Raw genomic sequence first — 20073 nt, forward strand, 5'->3', positions numbered from 1 at the left:
GACAGGAGAACGGACTTAAGCTGAGGGTAGGCTGGGGAGGCAGTAGGGGAGAGCTCCCTACAGTCTCAGGGCTCTGGAGACTGAGGAGGAGAAGCCACTATGAGTTTGAAGCTGGCCTAGGTAATACAGCCATCTCCCTAAAAATAAAAATAAAATGAAATGCAGACAGAGATTTAATGTTCATCTGTAAGAATTCTAATTGGTTTAATACTTAATGAATTATCTGATCTCATTATGGTTTTGTATTGTTAAACATGCGTCTCATTTTATTATGAACTACTTAAATCCCTTCAAACAATATTCGTGTGTCTAAGTCTGTAGACCAGGCTGGCCTTGAACTCAGAGATAGGCCTGTCTCAGCCTCCCAAGTGTTGGGATATCAAAGATGTGTGTACCGCCACTGTCCAGCCCTGCAAAGCTTCTAATTTTTTTAAAAATGCAACTGAGATGACAAACGCGGTGATATAAAGTTTTTGTCTGTTTACAACGATTAATTCATTAAATAAAAAAATAAAAATTATTAAGAGTCATTTTCATATTGATCTAAAATATTTAAGGCCCACCTACACTATCTCCTACATTATGAAACAAACATGATTCAACCTGCTACACAGCGTGGAGCTATAAAGCCAATGCCAGTAAACAGTTATTCTATTACATAAAAGTACAATTTAGCAACATAAAATACTATGGGAAAACAAGAAGTCACAAAAATATTAACAACGGGATAAAAAAAAAAACCGTTGTAGGTTATGTGATGATATGCAATGCAAATGTTCTATTTTTTAATTCTTGTACATTTCTAGCAGTGGGCACAATTATCTTTGTAATTAAAAATAAAAACTATTTAAAAACAATAACCAAAAAATTCTAATAAAACTAGAAAAGCAACCTATATTTTCAATATATTCTGAACTGTTAGAGTACGCAGCCTCAATTAGTCTAAGATTTTATAATCCAGTAAGAAACGTAAGAATGCCCAGATCAACCCTCCAAGACCACAGATGGAAAACGCATAGCAAACACATACAGTTTATTTCTGAAGCTGTCCGTTCAGCCCTGGAATCCCTGTTTGTAGATCTAATGGTATGACGAATGATGGCCTGGGGCTGTGAATAGAAGCACAACATACAAACTTAAACATTTCAACAACAAATACAAGGGTTACAAACTCTTTTTTAAATGCTTGCTTATTGGCAAATATGACTATCTACCAAAACATTTCTTCAAAGAAAAACAACAACAAGAAAATACAACCATTACTCTGTGTAAAACACCGAAGGGATTCAAAGTCCGACACAAACCTTGTCCTCAGAGTTTAGTCTGGGAAGACACACGATACGGATGTGTTCAAATCAGACAACGGTCAGTGGTTTTTTAAGGAAGAGTAACAAGCCTGGACAAGGGAGGCGAATCGAGGCGCAGATGCTCTGCACACAGTCTATGCGGGGCCTCAGGTACAGCAGGCATTGGCTGGGCAGTGTTTGGAGATGCAGCAGACACAGGCTATGTTCACATGATGCAAGAAGGGAGCATTGCGGAAAGTAGGGCGTGGTAATTATTTGAGCTCAGTGTGAACACACTGGGTAAGCCAGATCACAAAGGCCCTGGATGGCAGTTAATGGCTCTCAATTTTTATTTTTTGAGCAGAAGGAAGTGTTCGGAGATTTTACTGCAAAGGAGTGCAGGGACTGCTTCAAGGGGGAGTTTTTGTTTTGTTTTGTTTTTTGTTTTTAAACAGGCGTGTAAGGTAGAGAGAGGAGAAACATTGGCCACAGGCCATGGGGCCAGAGAGGCAGCTGAGGAGTTAAGAGCAGCTCGAACTCTTCTAGGGGACCCCACAAAACAGCTCACAGCCACCTGCACCTCCCGTTCCAGAGACTCTGATGCCTTTCTGGCCTTCATGGGCACCAGACACACCAGTGGTGCCCAGACAGACAGGGAGGCCAGAAACCAAACACAAGCACTGATGCACATTCAAGAAAGAGAGTATTATAAACCAAGTGAGGAATCTCCTATTTCCACCTCTTAGCATGAGGCCTGGTTCGCCTGAAACTAAGCCTCAGGTGCAGCCCTCAGCTACCTAATTTCTGGTGACTCATCAGTTACTGGTGGCTCTGACAGTGGCTTCAGTTGTTGCTTTTCCTCTCTCCATTTCAAGGTCCAGCATGGTGACAAAAGATCTCAAAAGCTGAAGTGAAAGCACAGATCTGGGCTGAGGATGCTGACAGGTAGCTGGATGTCCTCCACTGCGAATGTCCTCCCGGACCCTCTCATCTGCGCCACACTCCATACAGTACTCCAGGTCTGACTTTCCGCCTTATTCTCTCACTTCCATCAGTTGTTTGGCGTTTCTGCTTGAGTATCAACTTCATTGATCCATTACTGTCTTACTCACCAGTGGTGTCTGACCTTCCCTCTTCTCCCTGTCTAGTTTATATCTGATAGTCTAAAATTTTACGTCATCTCCTGTGACTCATATCTACATAGTTCAAATTCTTCCCCAACAACCAGCATCCGGCTCCTGACCAGACCTCTCGGTACGGAAGTCCTATGTAACGCATGGTTCAGTATAAAAGTGAACTCATTCTTCTCTGCAAACTTGACTCACGTTTCTACCTCAGTAAGGGGTTATATGTACCGGTCTTCGAGTCAAAATCTGGTAGCAATTCTCGCCAGCTTCCTGGCGACTCTTGAGCGACTGTCATCTCTATCCTGCTCACGTTGGTAGTTCTTTAACAGGTTTTCAGCAGAAGGACTCCCATTATGAATTCATCGATGTTTTGTAAGGACACATCTGGTCATGCCACTCCCCTCCCTTTAATGGCTTCCTACCACCCTTAGTCGACAGTCTCAGTACAGTTTGAGAGACCGTATCTGGCTTTGCAGCTTTGTGCCCCACGACTTATTTCTTACTCTAGCTAGGCTGAGTTTTCTTTAGACCTCCAAGTAGTCTACTTTCTCTATTACCATCAGGTCCAAAACATGCTATTCTTTCCTCCACTTAAAATGCTTTACTATTGGGCTGGCAGGTTGGCTCAGCAGTTAAAGAGCACTGGCTGCTCTTGCAGAGGTTCCAAGTTCGACTCCCAGCATTCATGTGGTAGCTCACAACTGTAACTCTTTTAGAAGATCTGCCACCCTCATCCAGGCAAAACACTTGCACCCTGAAAATGATTAAATCTAAAAAACAAAACAAAACAAAAAAAAAAAACAAAAAAAAAAAAGAAAAGAAAAAAGAAAAAAAGAAACCCAACAACAAATAAAACAAACAAAACCTCACCTTAATCTTGCTCTCTCTCTCTCTCTTAAGTTGTCAAGTTTTTGGCTCAAATATCACCTTTCTATTGAGAAACCTCCTGTCCTGTCTATGGTACCCCCTCACAGTGCCCTATATTTTCTACGACATAGAATTATCAGTCTTAAACATTTTGTGTGTTGACATTTCTGTATTTCTTTTGACAGTAACCCACCATCTTTGAAAGTGGGGCCAGTGTCACTCTTACATCACTGTGCCCCATGATATGCTAGAAGGTTTTGTGTTTCAAGGGCTGAAAAGAATGGCCTGTCACTAAACAATAACCAAAGAGGGAGGACTCAGAAAGTAGGCAGAGCAAGGGAAGCCCAACACACTTGCACGCAAGGGGTTTGTATATTTACAGTTGGGAGTCAGGTACTATCTAACTCAACACTTATGCTGTAAGTTTTAAGTTAAAGGATTAAATCTATTTGTTGTTTTCAGAAAGGCATTCCACAAAGCAGCCCCAACTACACTACAACTCACAACGTAGCCTGGACTAGCTTTGTGGCAATTTTCCTGAGTCCTTGGTTTACAAGTTGAATGTCAATATGCCTGATGTAAAATTCTGTTAATCTTAATTTTTAAAAAATTGTACTTTTATATGTATGTGTTCATATGTATATGCATATGTATGAAGATCTCCTGGGAGTCAGTTTCTCATTTCACCACGTGAGGATCCAGAATCTAACTCTAGGGAATCTATGTGTGCCTAGCTTATTTAGTGATTGCAGTTCTACTTAATTTAACATCAAATACAATTATATAACAAGATTATAATTATATGAGGCATTGGGGGAGCACAGATTATCTTTTAAAGATTCTGTGAGGACTACATTTATTAAGCACTTAAACAGAACAATAGTCCCCTATCCTACTATATCTGGTACACTCAAAATAATCCTGTAATAGTTTCAGAGAAGACATGCATAGTAACAGAGTACCTACATGTAACAAGAAACAATACTTAGGGCACCTCTGGGCTTCCAGGTGTTTAAGGTGTGGAGAGGATGACCTCATCTGAACCTCAGAGCTTGGAATGAGAAGAGGGTCAGGAAAAGCCTTAGCAGCTATCATTAGCCATATATTAATAATTAATATACAGTTACAATGTTAATTTTTATAGCTTAACCCATTTTTACTAAATTGAAGGTGTAAATTAGAAAACAAACTTTCAACTGGGTGTGGTGGGTCACGCCAGTAACACCAGTACTTGAGAGGTTGAGACAGGAAGACCTCTGAGAATTCAGTGCTAGCCTGTTCTACATACTGAATTTCAGACCAACCCAGATCCTATGAGACCTTGCCTACGAAGCCAAAAGTTAACAAATAATGGAAATAAACAACAGATGTTACAAATCTCAAGAAATTCTCAAGCACCTGCCTGCATCAGATTCTTACCTCCAAGTCGTCATCGTCACCTTCCGTGTAGTGTGCATGGCTGTCTGGATTGTTCACTTTGTCCAACAGTTCAACTGCCAGGGCCCGAGACAGACCTGACTGTCCAACAAAAGTGTGCTAGGTAAAAAGCAAACACAGTAACATTTCACAAATGTGCCTTCACATCTATAGCTTATAAAAACGTTACTTGTAGCCGGGCGTGGTGGCACACGCCTTTAATCCCAGCACTCGGGAGGCAGAGGCAGGCGGATCGCTGTGAGTTTGAGGCCAGCCTGGTCTACAAAGTGAGTCCAGGATGGCCAAGGCTACACAGAGAAACCCTGTCTCGAAAAACAAAACAACAAAAAAAAAAAACCACAAAAAAACAAACAACAACAACAAAAAACCAAAAAAAAACCAAAAACAAAAAAACGTTACTTGTGATCTTTAAGTTAGGAACTTGTAAGAAGAGGCAAGTGTGGAGTCTACAAAGAGAGATGGAGAGTACAGCAGTAGCCATGTGGCATGAGATTAGAAGTGAACCATCTCTCTATGTACAGTAATTTAATCTATATTATGCTGTAAAATTATAGCCAGTTAAATGTTCATTTATATATTATACTGGTATGCAAGTGAATATTGTGGGATGTTTCAGAATAATAAAAAGCATGCATGTAATATATTTGCATTCGTTTATTTCAGTTAAATTATGTTTTCTTAGGTTGCTATACTAATTAATTTCTCATACAAAGGTATTTTGCATATACAGGTAGAGTACATTATAAATTTGTATTAATTAAGAAAAGCAAGTTAATTTTAGATAACATTTTGGAGGGTTTTCTCAAAGGCTGGGGTCATCTAACTATAGTCTCAGGGCAAAATCTGGTATACTGCCTACTTCTGTAAATAAAGTTTTCTAGGGTATTAAAACTATGCCCATGTATGTATACTGCCTATGGGTGCTTTTGTGTTATAATGGCTGAGCTGGATAGTTGTGACAGAAACTGTACAGTCTACAAAGGTAGAAATATTTAGCATCTGGTCCCTTAGAGAAAGTTTGCTGATCCCTGCCGAAGAGGTTAGTAGCAACATAACTTTTATCATATATATTTTTTAGTGACACGTCTAAGTACCACGTGACTAAGACACCCTCGTGAGCCAATGACTTACAGTCAGAAGCCTTTCAGCCGTTGGTCTTTTCTTGGGGTTTTTAGTTAGTGCTATTTTGACAAAATTATGGAATGTTGATGACCTTCAAATAAAAAGAGATAGTATAAAAATATTTCACTAGTATTAGTTGTCAGCTAGTACTATATAAAATTAACCTAGGAACAGTTAGAAAGTGATAAATAGCAATTTCCCCCCTTAGCCCTCTTAGTTCTATACAGGCCAAAAAAACTAAACACAGAACTCAGTATACCTCTTGGACATACATGCAGCCGTTTTGACTTTTAAGGACCCCTAAGAAACCCTATGTAAAGGCTATGTCCGCCCAGTTCCCTGATGTCCTCTCTCAGAAGCAGGGACAGCCACCTCTGGATTTGTCCCTTCACACCCCAGACCCTCCTAATACATCTCTTTTATGAGATTTGCCGCCTGGTGTGACTTTCTCATCAGAAGAAGCCAGAAAGCAATGAGGAAGGGAAGAAGTGGAGCTGGGCTGAGGCGCCAGAGCTCCTCAGCTCAGCTGGGGATCTCCTCCCTGGGAGCTGCAAGGCTTCTGCTGAGGAGGTTTCCTCTCAGAGCTGTGTGGTTCCTGGACTCCCGTGTCTTAGGATGCTCTTCCATTGGGCTACCTTCTCCCCTCAGGGCTGTGTGGTTCCTGGGCCTTTTTTCCTTTTTGGCCTAATTTGAAGATCATTTTTTATTTGTATAGCAAGTGAGAATACATGGAGGGTAGCAAGACTTAATATGAGACAACTTAAATTCTAAAAGAATTTTTGGAATTCATAAGGAAAGGGCAAAGAAAAATGAGTGATTTTAGGAACCCAAAGGATTTTCCTGCTATCTGCACTGACAAAGCAGGGAAAGGGAGAAGAAAAAAGTATGAAAAGAATTGTATTTTCATTACTAATCACAAGTGGGCTTCTTTTTGACACTGTCAAGATGCCACTAGGGGAGAATGGTTAAAGTAAGCCAGGCATGGTGGCGCATGCCTTTAATCCTAGTGCTTGCAGATCACTGTGAGTTCCAGGCCAGACTGGTCTACAGAGTGAGTCCAGGACAGCCAAGGCTACAAGAGAAATCCCATCTTAATGCATCCCCCCCCCCCAAAAAAAAAAAAACCACAAAACAACAAAAACAAACACAAAACAAAACAAAACAAACCAAGGGAGTTGCCATAGGCAAGACAACACACAGCACATCTCAGCAGAGAAATAAATGCCATCACTGTGTTTCCTGTGGTGGCACGACAGAAAAGAGAAACAGCCTGAGACTGGCAGGGAGTCTCTGAAGCTAACAGTATCTCTGGAATTTGACCATGCGCTAAGTGCTGATATACAACATTCATTATTCCTGAATGATATTAAGGCATCCTTGTCACAAGGCCTTCCCGTCCCAAATGGCTAGGAACACATGGCCGCTGTTGGTACTGACTACAGGCAAGCTGCCGCTCATTCTCGCCATCGTCTCATGCTGACCTTGCTCCTAAATGAAATCCTCACAGGCTATGACACATAATGCAGCTCAGGGCCTAGGTGGAGGGGCTGCTGGAGTCTGAACTCTCACAGTATAGACTGTTTCAGCAGGAAAATAAACACACATTTGGAGACTCACAGATTGTCAAAAAAACCCAAACAACAACAACAACAGCAACAACAACAACAAAACCCCTATGTACCTATATAAGAACTATGTTTATGATATAGAAACTTTTATTTGCTGTTTTATTTTATAAAGTATATATAGATTTCAATCAGAATGATTTTCAGTTTTCCCATATAATACTTATGAACTATAATGAGAGTTACGAAAGAAAAATGATTGAGATGAAAATGAGCAGTATTTCCTTTGAGCACCATGGAGGAAGAACAAAGCCAGTAAGGACTAATTTTAAGCATCATAATACCTGGGAAACTTTTTCAAATATCACAGAAAAGATAATATTTAATTAATGTACATAAAAACACAGGGCAAAAAAAAAAATGTGATTTTTCCAAAATCTTCACATGTTCATTTCAAACCCCTTCCTTTACCACATTTCTTTACTCAAGACACCAGCATGTTAGAAAGTGGCTGTTTGTCAAGGGCCAGAATAACTAGAAAATAAGCCTGGCTCCTGGCCACATCCTCAGACGGACAGCCATGCAACCCTGGGTAAGCTGCTTAGTGCCTGTGAGCCCTGGCTCATCATCTGTAACATAAAGAAACGGACTTCAATTCTGTCGGCCTGTATGATCTTAACTCACCATTTAGTTTTGTCCTTTAGTTTTGGAGGCTGAAAATTACTTTTTGACATTAAGAAGAGAGCCCTGAAATAGAAATTTCGGTTAAAGGCAATCGTAAGACACTTTCATCATCATAATTAATAGTCAGAACGAATATTCTGTTATAAACTTGTATAAGACTTCCTCATGGAAAGGCACTGAGACACTGCTTAGGACATGAAAGTTTTGATATTCATATTTTGTTTTCTAATGACACTGGGGGTCAAATGCTAGACTACGTACAAGCTAGACAAGCACCTCTACTGATGAGCTGTGCCCATGGTCCTTAGCGTTTTTATATTTGGGTAAGTTTGGAATATTTCTACTAGCTTTAAAAAAGATGTCAAACAAACTCTTATTCACAAAACAAAGCATAACATGTCAATGTTTCATGACCATAGAGTTACCTATATAACTAAGATTATACTGTAGACATATTTATATAATTGTATGTTAGTTTATAGCACAGGAATGACATGTTACTTTATAGATCTTAAAAAGCCTGTTATCCATAATAATTCTGGCAAATTACATCCATTTCTTGGTGTTTCTTTTATTTGGGCAGCAAATTCTTACACTGCCTTCTTGTACATAAGCTAACCCGTGAGTACTCTATGTAGTCACCTTTGATCTATTTTTCTATAAGAAGGACTTAAAGAATTTTTAAAATGTTATATTTCAGCATTTGCTACAAAAATCCCTTTTCATTGAACATTGCAAAGATATTCTCTCTATAAAAATGAAATAACTTAATAAAAACCTGAAAATGGGGAAAAGCCATGTTCTTATTATTTTAGATATATAAAAATATACCTTTTGACCTTTTGAAAAGCTTTTATCCAAATATTTATACCATTAGGTAATATTATGTTGGGGTTTTTTTGTTATTAATCAACTCTCCAGGTTCCTTTGGTTATTACATACATAACAGTTGGCCCAACTGCTAAATAACGTACAAAGATACTTATGTCACCCCACAGTTAGTTACAAATGGGTAATTCTTAACTCTTCTTTTCCCTTTCAAGTTTTTTTACTTTTACATTTATTTATTTAATGTGGGAGAGGCATGGCTGAGGACAACTTGTAGGAGCTGGTTCTCCTTCCACCCTGTGGGCCTGGGATCAAGCCCAGCCACTGCTTTTCCATGTATAGCCTCCCGAGGAGTGCTGGCATTGAAGCTTCTGCATACTGTGATTGTGCAGACTGAGTTGGCTTCTGGATTGCCTTCTGCACAGTGGGGTATAAAGTCACTTTGATACGGTCTGAATCTACCGGCGCACTGGTCAGTGGTATACTCTCCCATGGCCTGCAGCCTTCAGGCCCCATGTGCTCCTTTAGTATCTGTGTTTGGTCATAAACTATTTGTGGTGGGTGAACGTGAATGGCTTGTACATCCATGGTTAGTGCGTGGTTCATGAACTGCTTGCCAAGGCTTAGGTATGGTCTTGCTAGGGGAGGTGTGTCACTGGGAGTGGGCTTAGACACTTCAAAAGCCCGTCAGGCCCAGTGTCTTTCTGTCTGCTGTCTGTGTGTCCAGATGTGGCGTCTCAGCTACTGCTCCCCACCTCTGAAAGTGTAACCACGCCCACAAGGAAATGCTTTGGTTATGACATCTCTTCACAGCAATACAATTTTTGCCTACAGTCTTTGAAGAGCTCCCCATGTAGCATGCTCATCTGTGGCCAAACATGTATTAGGGGACATGTCTCCCCTTCTGCTGCTTTTAGCTCAATATAGCCTTTCCTTCAAAATATCAAAAAATATTTTCAAAAGCCTTCACTTTCTTTTTCTGGAAGAGAATTCATCTTAAAGCATAAATGACCATTATACTATGCCTGGATGCTTCATTATTCCTTAAACAAAGTAAAAGAAATTCAAGTCAGAACATGAGAATTCAAGTGTTTATATCACTTATAATTTCATACAGGTCAAAACAAGAAAAAAGATGAATTGTTAGAGGAATTAAAGTGAAGACTCAAAAAAGACTTAAAATAACTGTTATCTCCTACTTTGATTATTAGGGAAAATTTGCATGATGGGAAAATTTCAAGCAAGATAAACAACTCTACTGTTCTGTTGTCCTGGGAGTAGCTAGACAACTGAAAGAGAAAGTTTCCCCGGGCATGTGTGTGCAGGGTATGAGAGTGTGCTTGCCTTGCATGTGTGTACAGAGTGTGTGTGCGTGTGCTTGCCCTGAATGTACGTGCAATATGTGTGAGTGTGCTCGCCCTGCACGTGTGTGCAGAGAGCAGAGGTCATCTTGGCTGTTTTCCTTCATTGTTCGCCACCTTATTTTGAAGGACAGGGTTTCTCACCGAACCCGGAGCTTTGCTTTCTCTAGAATGGCAGCCCAGGAAAACTCTGGGAACCTGCCTGTCCCTGTCATTTCTGGTATGTCATGTCATGCCCCACTTTTATGAGGGTGCTAGGGACAGTCTGTACTCATGTGTAGAAAGCAACCTACACTGCGGCATCCCTCCAGACCCCTTAGCAGGCCATGTGACATTACTTCTGAGTCCCTTACAGCACTATTGCTAGTGTGATGCACGTGGTTAGAAATAAGCCCACAACCCCAGACTCCTCAGCCTCTCATCTTCCCAGAGTGTTGTAAACAGTGACAACACCTCATTGGATGAAGGTCGAACATAGGTGGCTGAAGTTCTCCAAGCTCAATTGCCGTTATTCCAACTGCCCAGATATCACAGAGTTGGTTGTAGCCACCATTCTTTTCCACTGCGGCAACTTCGGGAGCCATCCTGGAGGGAATCAGTGAGGACAGCACTTTTTATTTCTTAAAATGATATAAAATATGCCACTCTTTGTTATGCTCATGAATGGGAAGAGGCTGGAAGGTAATTACTGGGAAAGAAGAAACCTCGCCCCCGCCCCACACCCCGCTTCAGGAGTCAGTGGCTAGAGTGCTTAGGAGACATGGTTGCTCTTGTCAAAGATCTTGGTTCAATCCTAGCACCCACACGTGGCTCACAAATTCCCGACTCCAGCTCTGGGTGATGTGAGGCTTTCTATGACCTTTGTGGGCACACACATGGTACACATACATACATGTAGACAAAAAACCCATACATAGACACTAAAATGTAAATCTCTAAAAATCAAAAATAAGTGAAATTCACTATTTACAACACTTGACACCCTCTGCTGAATCCCAGAGCTCCAAGAACACTTGCTTTATGCCAGTCAGTGTTGGTAAGAGTGTAAGGAACACTAAACACCTTGTGTAGATCAAAGAAAAGTTCCCAAAGGAGGTGAAACTTCGAGAGTGAGTCAACAGGAAGTCAACACATTTTTCAAATGTGTAAGTCTAGTCTGAAATTAAAAAAACAAAACAAAACAACTCTTCGTATTGGAGGGCTTAGAGGGTGTGGAAAGAATATACAGTATATTTTATATACTTTCATAATATATAGTAAAACCAGGTGTGTGTGTGTGTGTGTGTGTGTGTGTGTGTGTGTGTGTGTGTGTGTGTGAGAAAATAATGTGGACCCACCAACAGACTTAATTATAGAAGCAACTTCATTTAACACTCTCACCAACATGAAGCAAAGTGTGAGAGGAGGTGAATCGGGCAGGCAGGGGAGCCACAGGGAAGCTCAAAACCACAGGATGTGATAGCAAACACCTGTAACTATGGCCTTTGGGAGGCTGAAACAGGAGCTATCTTAGTTCCAGGACAGCCTGAGCTACACAGAAGACCATGTCTCAATATGCAACCCCCTCATCTCAAAGTAAACAGTGTTAACATCAAGGTCATAAGGTGTAGGTGACACTGCTCAGGCGAAACAGTCTCTTCTTATTTGCATTTTAAAGTGTATTATGGTTATATTGAATACCCCCAAGTTATTATTGCTTTTTTTTAAAGTTTTGGTTTTTTGAGACAGGGTTTCTCTGTGTTTCTCTGGCTGTCCTAAACTTGCTTTGTGGACCAGGGTGACCTTGAATTCACAGAGATCCACCCGCCTGTGCCTCCCTGAGTGCTGGGATTACCGGTGTGTGCCACTGTGCCTGGTCGTTATTATGCACAAAACATTATAATCCACATTTGATGAGATACATAGGTTATCTCAGCTTAAATGTGGAAAAAGTACATGTATTCTAAAATGAGGACATATACATTTATACTAAACTTCTGCACTTTCTTGCTGTGCTGGGGATTGAACCCAAGGGCTCTGCTGTTGAGTTACACTCCTAGCCCTTCAAAATGTGAATATTAAAAATTGCTAACACAGAAATGTATAGGCTGTATGCAAGTGCTAAACAATAGTCAAGGGCACAGGACGAAAGAGGAGACCACAAGTACCACTGAGCCAGTCTGAGGCTCAGAAGGGACTAAACTGGGCCCAGAAACAGCAAATGCATTCAACTTCTCTGCCCAGTGGAGTGAGACTGTGAGCCCACTGCAACGGCAGCTTGACTGAGTCTGCTGTGCTTCCCAAGTCAAGAGAGACCTGAGCTTAGCCCAGTGAGCTCCATAAGTGGTGGCGGTGTGTGCCTCTGAGGAGCAGCAGACTTGGGGTGGGCACAAGCAAAGGCTCTCCTGGGAGGCAGAACCCACAGCTAAAGGAGTTACAGATGTGTTAACATGGAGGACACTCACAGAAAGTCATGAGGCTTTATAGATGATCTGACCTGTCTATATTTCCATTTAACTTTTATTTAAGTGATACCTGTTAAGGCTTTTTTGGTTATTAAAAGTGGTTAACTGAAGAAAATTATAAATATAGAGAACAATATGGGAGAAAACAAGCTGTGGCCTCAATCAAATACAGCCACTATCACTCATATTTTCATTATAAAGTATTTTTTCTAAGACTAGACTCTATTGCATTTGCTAATTTTAACTTTTTATTTTATTTTTTAAATTATGTCCATCTTGAGCCTTTCTGCTCGGGCATGGTGGCGCATGCCTTTAATCACAGCACTCGGGAGGCAGAGGCAGGCAGATCACTGTGAGTTCGAGGCCAGCCTGGTCTACAAAGTGAGTCCAGGACAGCCAAGGCTACACAGAGAGACACTGTCTCGAAAAACAAAAAAACAAAACAAAACAAAACAACAACAACAAAAAAAGACAAAATCATTTTTAACACTATCATGTTATTCCTATGAACTGACATGTAAAATTCCCTTAGTTTATTCAAGCCTGTCTTTTCTCTTGAATATCAGTATTAAAATATTACGGAAAGCACTGTTTATATAAAAATGCACAAGCCTCTGATAAATTCCCACCAGTACAAGTGTTGAGACTAGAGGATGCAAACACTACCGACGAGGCACTCCACCCATGTGCACAGCATGGGGAGGGCTTCTCACTGACTCCACGCACCTTCCAATCCGGCTGAAAAGGACGTCACTTCTCTGTGCTTATGTTCATCAAAGGAAGTGTTCCTCATATTTTATGATTTCTTATGTGTTACTATAATAACTGCTGGTCAAGAGGCATTCTTAGTGGCATACTGAAGATATTACATAGCTGTGTCAGTGCAGCCAGTCCTTCCTGGATCTTACTTGCCTTTTACGTCTGTTTCAGCCAGCAGACGCAATTGGCATGTGATGTGAACAGTCTTTTCCTGTAAAGTTTGATGCCAACAAAGGCTTCTTACATCTTTGCTTTTTCTTTGCTGTCCCGTGCCTTCCTTTTCTGAGACAGGGTTTCATATATCCCAGGCTGGTCTTGAACTTGCTTCTAGCTGAGAATGAACTGAAATGTCTGATTCTCCTGCACTTCCAAGTGCAGAAAAGAATGTGTGCGCCCACCGCACCTTATGTGGTGCTGGGAAAGCTCTCTACCAATTGAGCTACACCTCCAGCCCAGCTCATTCGTCTCCCCCACCCCAGACATGCGCGCGCTCACTACGGCCTCTGCATTCCAAGAGCCTGTGCCTCCATGCCGGGCCCTGTCTTTACTTTTATATTTAACTCTATCCTCTGGAAGAGCAGTCAGTGCTCTCAATCACTGAGCCGTCTCTCCAGTCTCCATATATACTTCATTTTGGCATTATTTATGAGGTATAGAGTTATTCTAAATTATTTTCAAGATAATAAACTATCCAAATACTATATATTAGCAAACTCAACATTTAACACACACTTATTGGATGTCGCCTGCTGTAACATTCATTACATTATATTAAATATTAATTTTATTATTGCCTTCTTTTGAGTCAGGGTCTCATACTGAAGCCCAGGTTAGCCCCAAACTCAGCAATCCTCTTGCCTCAGTCTCCTTAATGCTGAGATTACAGGTATGACCCACAAGACAGACTCACACTAATGTTTAATATGAGCTCTTCTGTTATACCTCAACTACTCGTTAATAAGGATGGCAGTGTCTTAGAGAGATCACTGTGGTAGTCACCAGTAGACTACACGATGCATGTAGAGCTTCTGGACCCTAGTGTAAGGTACTAGAAGTCTTTCTTTTGAAAACTCCATACTCTCTACATAGGCCCTTCACCATGGGGAGAGTTGGATGCTATGAAGAATCAAAGCTCCTAACGCAGTCAAAGCTAGGAAAGCATCAAGTAGCCCACAAGTCTCTTAGCTTTTGATGGTCACCTGCATTATCAAGGTTCAGCACAAACCATAAAGAAATGAGAATAGAAAAAGGACAATCGTGACAGCGTCTTACCAGTAAGGGGTGCCGATGAAAGACTTCCTCTTTGCAATGGTAGCTGTGATTTTTGCAGCCACACCAAAGTCAGCTGGTGAAGGAAAAGACAGCAGAAAATTGGTAGTTCTTTTTGATACAACTATCTTCTAAGTTTCATCCTTGGCACATCATCATTAATATTTTAGGTATTAATGTCAAGGAGCTATGCATAAATTTAGTACCAAGATCTGTTCTTACTTGGTTTATAACATAGCCATTAAGAGAAAACTTACTGAAATTTTACTAGAATGAAAAACTTATTTTATAAGGCTAATTAAATTATTATAAGCACACTGAAGTTAATTTAGGGGACAAATGGCAAAACTAAAAACATGGGGAAAACATACACATGAAGTCCTTTAATCCTAAAACCATAGAAAGCTATTATTTTGTTGCTACTTTTTAGAATATTTTCCTATGTATATAAAATTTTATATTTGTTGTTAAACATGGTAGTAAAAAATTAAACATACTATTTAGCTCAATTTTTGCCATTTAATATAGCAGATTTGCCCACATAGTTTCTTTTTTTTTTTTCCAGAGCTGAGGACCGAACCCAGGGCCTCACTGAGCTAAATCTCCACCCCCCCCCAACATATTTTCATAAGTATTAATGATTTGATGAAAAGTATCCCATGGGTTTATATTTTTCTACCATATGTAATATGACTAATAGCTTTATGAAATGAGTTTTTCACCTATAAGATTAACTTTCTCAAGTTCAGTAGATTTTTACTCCTTCAGGAATAAAATAGGTACCACAGGTTATGATTATTATGATTATATATAAAAAATTAAACCTATTCAAACTTAAATGTCATTTACATTTTTGGTAAAAAAAATTTTAAGAACTCAAAATAACATACCTAATTTCACATCACCATGGTCTGTTAATAAGATATTTGCACCCTAAGACAAAAGCACAAATACTATTAAACTAGCAACATAAAATTTCTTTCAAAACACAGCAATTTAAGTATATTAGATAGACTTACTTTGATATCCCTATGCATTTTGCCTTTAGTATGCAAATAGGCAAGACCCTGGAGGTAAAGAAGAATACGTGTTAGGAAGAGAGCATCAAACGTCTACCTCAGTAAGAAAAACTAGACAGCCTCGTTGGGGGATAAGAAGGTCTCCAAGCACGATAATCTAACTCACTTTCTGGTAATACTGGAAAAGAGTCAACAGCACAGTTAAGACAATGAATGTGCTGGTCACTCCCCAAAGCTTCTTCCTCTTGGCTCTTTATAATTCTTCTCATTCCACCAACACTGGTGGCTTGTCCAGGTTTCCAAAGTTATTTGTCTAGTCTACCTGCTCATTTGTCAAGTTCACTGTTGTTCCCCTCATACCCCCAGCTTTCAGGAAGTAGCATATACTGGCCTCTAAACTCACAGTCTTCCTGCCTCAGTCTCCCCGAGTGCTGAGATAACAGGTGTGGGCACAGAGCCTGACGACCTTGCCGATTTCTTTAGCAACAAGAAGCCTGGTTGGATTTGACTGGGCCTGGGGCTGGTTCACTCTGGGGAGAACTGACACCTTCACCACACTAATCTAACCCATGGGACTGCCTGGTCATCTACGCGCTTCGGTCCTTAATTTCTCTCGGCACCATGTGGCTTTCAGTACCCAGGTGTCTGTGCGTTTCTGCTGCATTATCTGTGGGAACACCAAAGCCCTTATGCTCATGTAAGTAGTATTAAAGTTAACTAAAGTGTTAAGTAGTATTAAAGTATTGTCTGATCCACCTGACCTTTGAAATAATCTGAATCTTGCCAACACTGGTTCGAGCTTAACCTATTAGCTCTAGCGGCTGCTCTGTAGATTCTCTTGCATTTTCAGTAGAATGATTATGCAGCCTTGTGATGAAGAGTTGTGTTTGCTATTTTCAGAACTGAGTTCCTTTCACACTATCAGAACCTCTACTACAAGGCTGGGGCTGGCATCCTTGCTTGGTCACTGTAGAGAAGATTCGGCTGCAGTGTTCTCATAGAGACTCGGCGTTGAGTTATCAAGGTCCTTCCACAGGTGCTGTGCCTGGGGTGTCTTTACATTTCATGTTTTTCATCAGTGTACAAAGTAGCAGTTTTCCTTCTGGCTTTGCATACCTTTTTGGTGTCTCTACTTTCCTCAATTTCCTCACCGCACCCCCAGAACTTTCCCACACTATCCCCCACCCCCGTTACCTTCATATACAGAACGTTCTCCTCCCCTAACCCACTCCAGCCCCCCAAAGCCATTTTTTCTCTCACGGCTCCTTTCCAGCTTCCTGGCCGCCTCAGACATTCATACCCATGTGAACACACATACAGATCAGAAGATAGAACCCACATGTGAAAGAGAAGATGCAGTATTTGTCTTCTGTATGCTCAGAAACTTAACTGGAATAAGCGCTGGATGTCACTAATGTTCCATTCACTAATTTCACTACTGTTCACAATGCTCCGTACAGCTTTCCCTAAAGTTTATTCACAGTCATTTACTTGGAATGATGAGTGATGCGTTCAGTGACACTACAACCAAGGACCGTCCACTTCTGATACAGCATCTGTTTTTACGTCTTGTTGGATTATCTTGGCTAACTTATTTAAAAGGTTTCTGTGTGTTGCTGTATGGTTTACAGCACACCTGCCTTTGAGTGACATATAACTTTACTTATGAATACAAATCTTGTGAGTACGTGTCCATCTTTTATTCTTTTAAAAAAAGATTTATTGTATGTGTATTTGTGTTTTGCCTGCATGTAAGTCTGTGTGAGGGTGCCAAACCATTTGGAACTGGAGGCACAGACAGTTCTGAGCTGCCATGTGGGTGCTGGGAATTGAACCCAGGTCTCCTGAAGAACAAAGAGGGCTCTTCACCACTGAGCCATCTCTCCAGCCCCACACCTCCAGACTCTTGAGCCACATGGGATAATTGTCACTCTTACTTAGACACACTGTAACTGCTACAATACACTAACTAGCAATGCTGTAAAAGTCTTTTCAGTATAAACTAATTTTTAAAAGCCTTCACATTTGTCCAAACATTTATGAACATGGCAATCCCACAGTATTCGCTTCTCTGACACATTTACATATTTACCAGATGCTATTTGATTTTGCCTGGAGAATTTCCCTGCATTCTGAAAAGGTGCCCCCCCCCCCCCGTTATAAACCTGGGGACAGTTTGTCATGGTTTGAACCTGTAATGTTCCTCATGTGTTCACTTGGGTGAACTATGGTTCACTGAGACCCTGAAGCCACCTAGTCAAAGTGAGGTGCTGGGGCCAGCCTTTAAAGTTAGATCCAGCCATGGTCTAGCCCAAGTTCTCCGCTTCCTGATCTGCTACGATGCGCACAAGGCACGCTGCAAGCTTCTGGGGCCACCAGGTTGTCCCGCCATGATGGATCGTGCTATCCGAAATTGTGAGCCAAAGTGAATCCCTCTGCCTTGTTTCTGTCTGTCACCGTGACAGGGTTTTGTCTTGATTTCCTCTAGGTATTGAATTCTGGATGGACACCTCTTTTTGCCTATAAGCGTGAAGGGAAAGCTCCCCAGTCCCTGCGCTGTTTGTCTCCTCGTTTGCACTGTTTCCACTAAGACACCTGTCAGCGCCCCATCACCCTTCTCTTCGTTCCTCTGTACACGGTGTGTCTTTTGTCCTAAGACTGTCTCCTTACATGAGCATTTAGATGGTGGTGTGGCATGGCCATCCTCACCGTTCCTGTACTAAGAGTTCACTGAATGTTTTGGATCAGTCGCCCTAGTTTTCATCAGGTTGGGAACTTCTTGTTCTAATCTAGCCAGCACATCATTTTATCAGCTGTGGGTTAGAGCCGCTGATTTTTTTTTTTTTTCATCCTTATGACACTTCTTTGCATGCCCAATAATCATGAACGGTCCTTTTTTGAATACTGTGTATTTTGGGGTTTAAAACACACCCCGATACTATGCAGCATCCTGTTCTGAAGACTCCAGCTGCCATGGTCTCTCTGCACATGGGGTCATCTTCCTGCACCACGGTCTGGACATGTTCCCAAGGCCGTGGTGGACAACAAAGCCTTCCTTGCTTGTTTCCGACCTCTGGAGATGTCCTGTCTGCCATGACCTCCTGCTCACTTCTTGAAAACCACTATTTTACATATTTTGCCAAGCTTCTTAGATGGTTTCGGGTAGTATGGGGATTGCTACTCTTTGTTACTCCATTTTGACCAAATTCAGAAGTCTCTTAGCTAGACAGGACTTTAAAATTGGAACAGGTTTGGGAGGCCATTGCTTATAAAGCCTCATTTCACACACAGGGAGCTAAAACCATGTAAGAGGCTGAAGTCATAGTTACTAGACCCAACTAAAATTCCAAGTTGCCAATCTTTGTCTTTGCTTTAGCATCCTATCTGTTGCTTAAAGAAACAATGAACTTCAGAACTAAAATATAAAGAAACTAATTTGTCAATAATTCTTTGCTATGAGTCCATAGTTAGGTTTGTATTTTATTAGCACAATATACTTCTTTTTAAAAATATTTGTTAGGTACATACTGTGGAAAAATAAATTTATAGTCATTCCTCCTACTTGTATATATTGATTAAAACAAACAAAGATTGAAAACACTTGAGAGAAAAAAAAATCTACCTCTAATATCCATACAGACTTCTTTGTTGTTACCCCTGAACAGCAGGAGAGCAATGACTTACACAACACTTAATGGTGCATGAGCTATTTAGTCTAAGTAATCTGCCGGTGATCTCAATGATCACAGGAACATGTGCTTAGCTTATGTGTAAATATTATGCCATTTTATGTAAAAAAGACTTGAGTACCTATAGATATCAGTACTCTTGGGGGTCCTGGAAACAACTCCTTATGTGTACTACAGAGGATCACAGACACAGACGGGAGTTTACCTGCATTAATCTCACAGTAGACTGGGAATAGTATGTCGTGAAGCACAAGAATATGCCCTGTAAAAACTGACTAGAAGTTTTCTTGGGTCGAATCAATCTAGGTTCATTTAAAAATAACAACTACTTAAGACATACAGAACACCAATTTCACTCTTAGACAGACCACAGTCTAGGAGGCACGTGGAGAATCAATACTGAACAAGTATCAGCTGCAAACCACACTCCCCCCGCCCCCCAGTTACTACCACTTAATCTCCGCTCATTTAAATGCCTTAAAGCAGATGAAAACAATATTGTTAACACTACCTTTTTTTTGGATGAGTTATCTTTCAGGTAACTGGAAAAATAACATAGAAATGCCTCAGATGATGTACTAAAGTGAGACACACTTTAGTACACTGACGCTTTCAT

At 40.8% G+C, this 20073-nt stretch overlaps 1 protein-coding gene across 1 annotated transcript in view; it reads right to left on the bottom strand.

The window, feature by feature from the left end:
• Window positions 1–20073, bottom strand: part of Map4k5 (mitogen-activated protein kinase kinase kinase kinase 5) — a 91633-nt gene that overhangs the window by 38558 nt on the left and 33002 nt on the right. The window contains exons 6-13 of the mRNA XM_051147067.1: window positions 15769–15816; window positions 15640–15682; window positions 14753–14825; window positions 10731–10862; window positions 8089–8151; window positions 5849–5930; window positions 4700–4816; window positions 1031–1109 (exon numbers count right to left, since the gene is read on the bottom strand). Coding sequence (XP_051003024.1) covers window positions 1031–1109; window positions 4700–4816; window positions 5849–5930; window positions 8089–8151; window positions 10731–10862; window positions 14753–14825; window positions 15640–15682; window positions 15769–15816 — 637 coding nt within the window. The remainder of the gene's footprint in view (window positions 1–1030; window positions 1110–4699; window positions 4817–5848; window positions 5931–8088; window positions 8152–10730; window positions 10863–14752; window positions 14826–15639; window positions 15683–15768; window positions 15817–20073) is intronic.

Source organism: Acomys russatus, chromosome 1 (genome assembly GCF_903995435.1).
Source record: "Acomys russatus chromosome 1, mAcoRus1.1, whole genome shotgun sequence".
Lineage (NCBI taxonomy): Eukaryota > Metazoa > Chordata > Mammalia > Rodentia > Muridae > Acomys > Acomys russatus.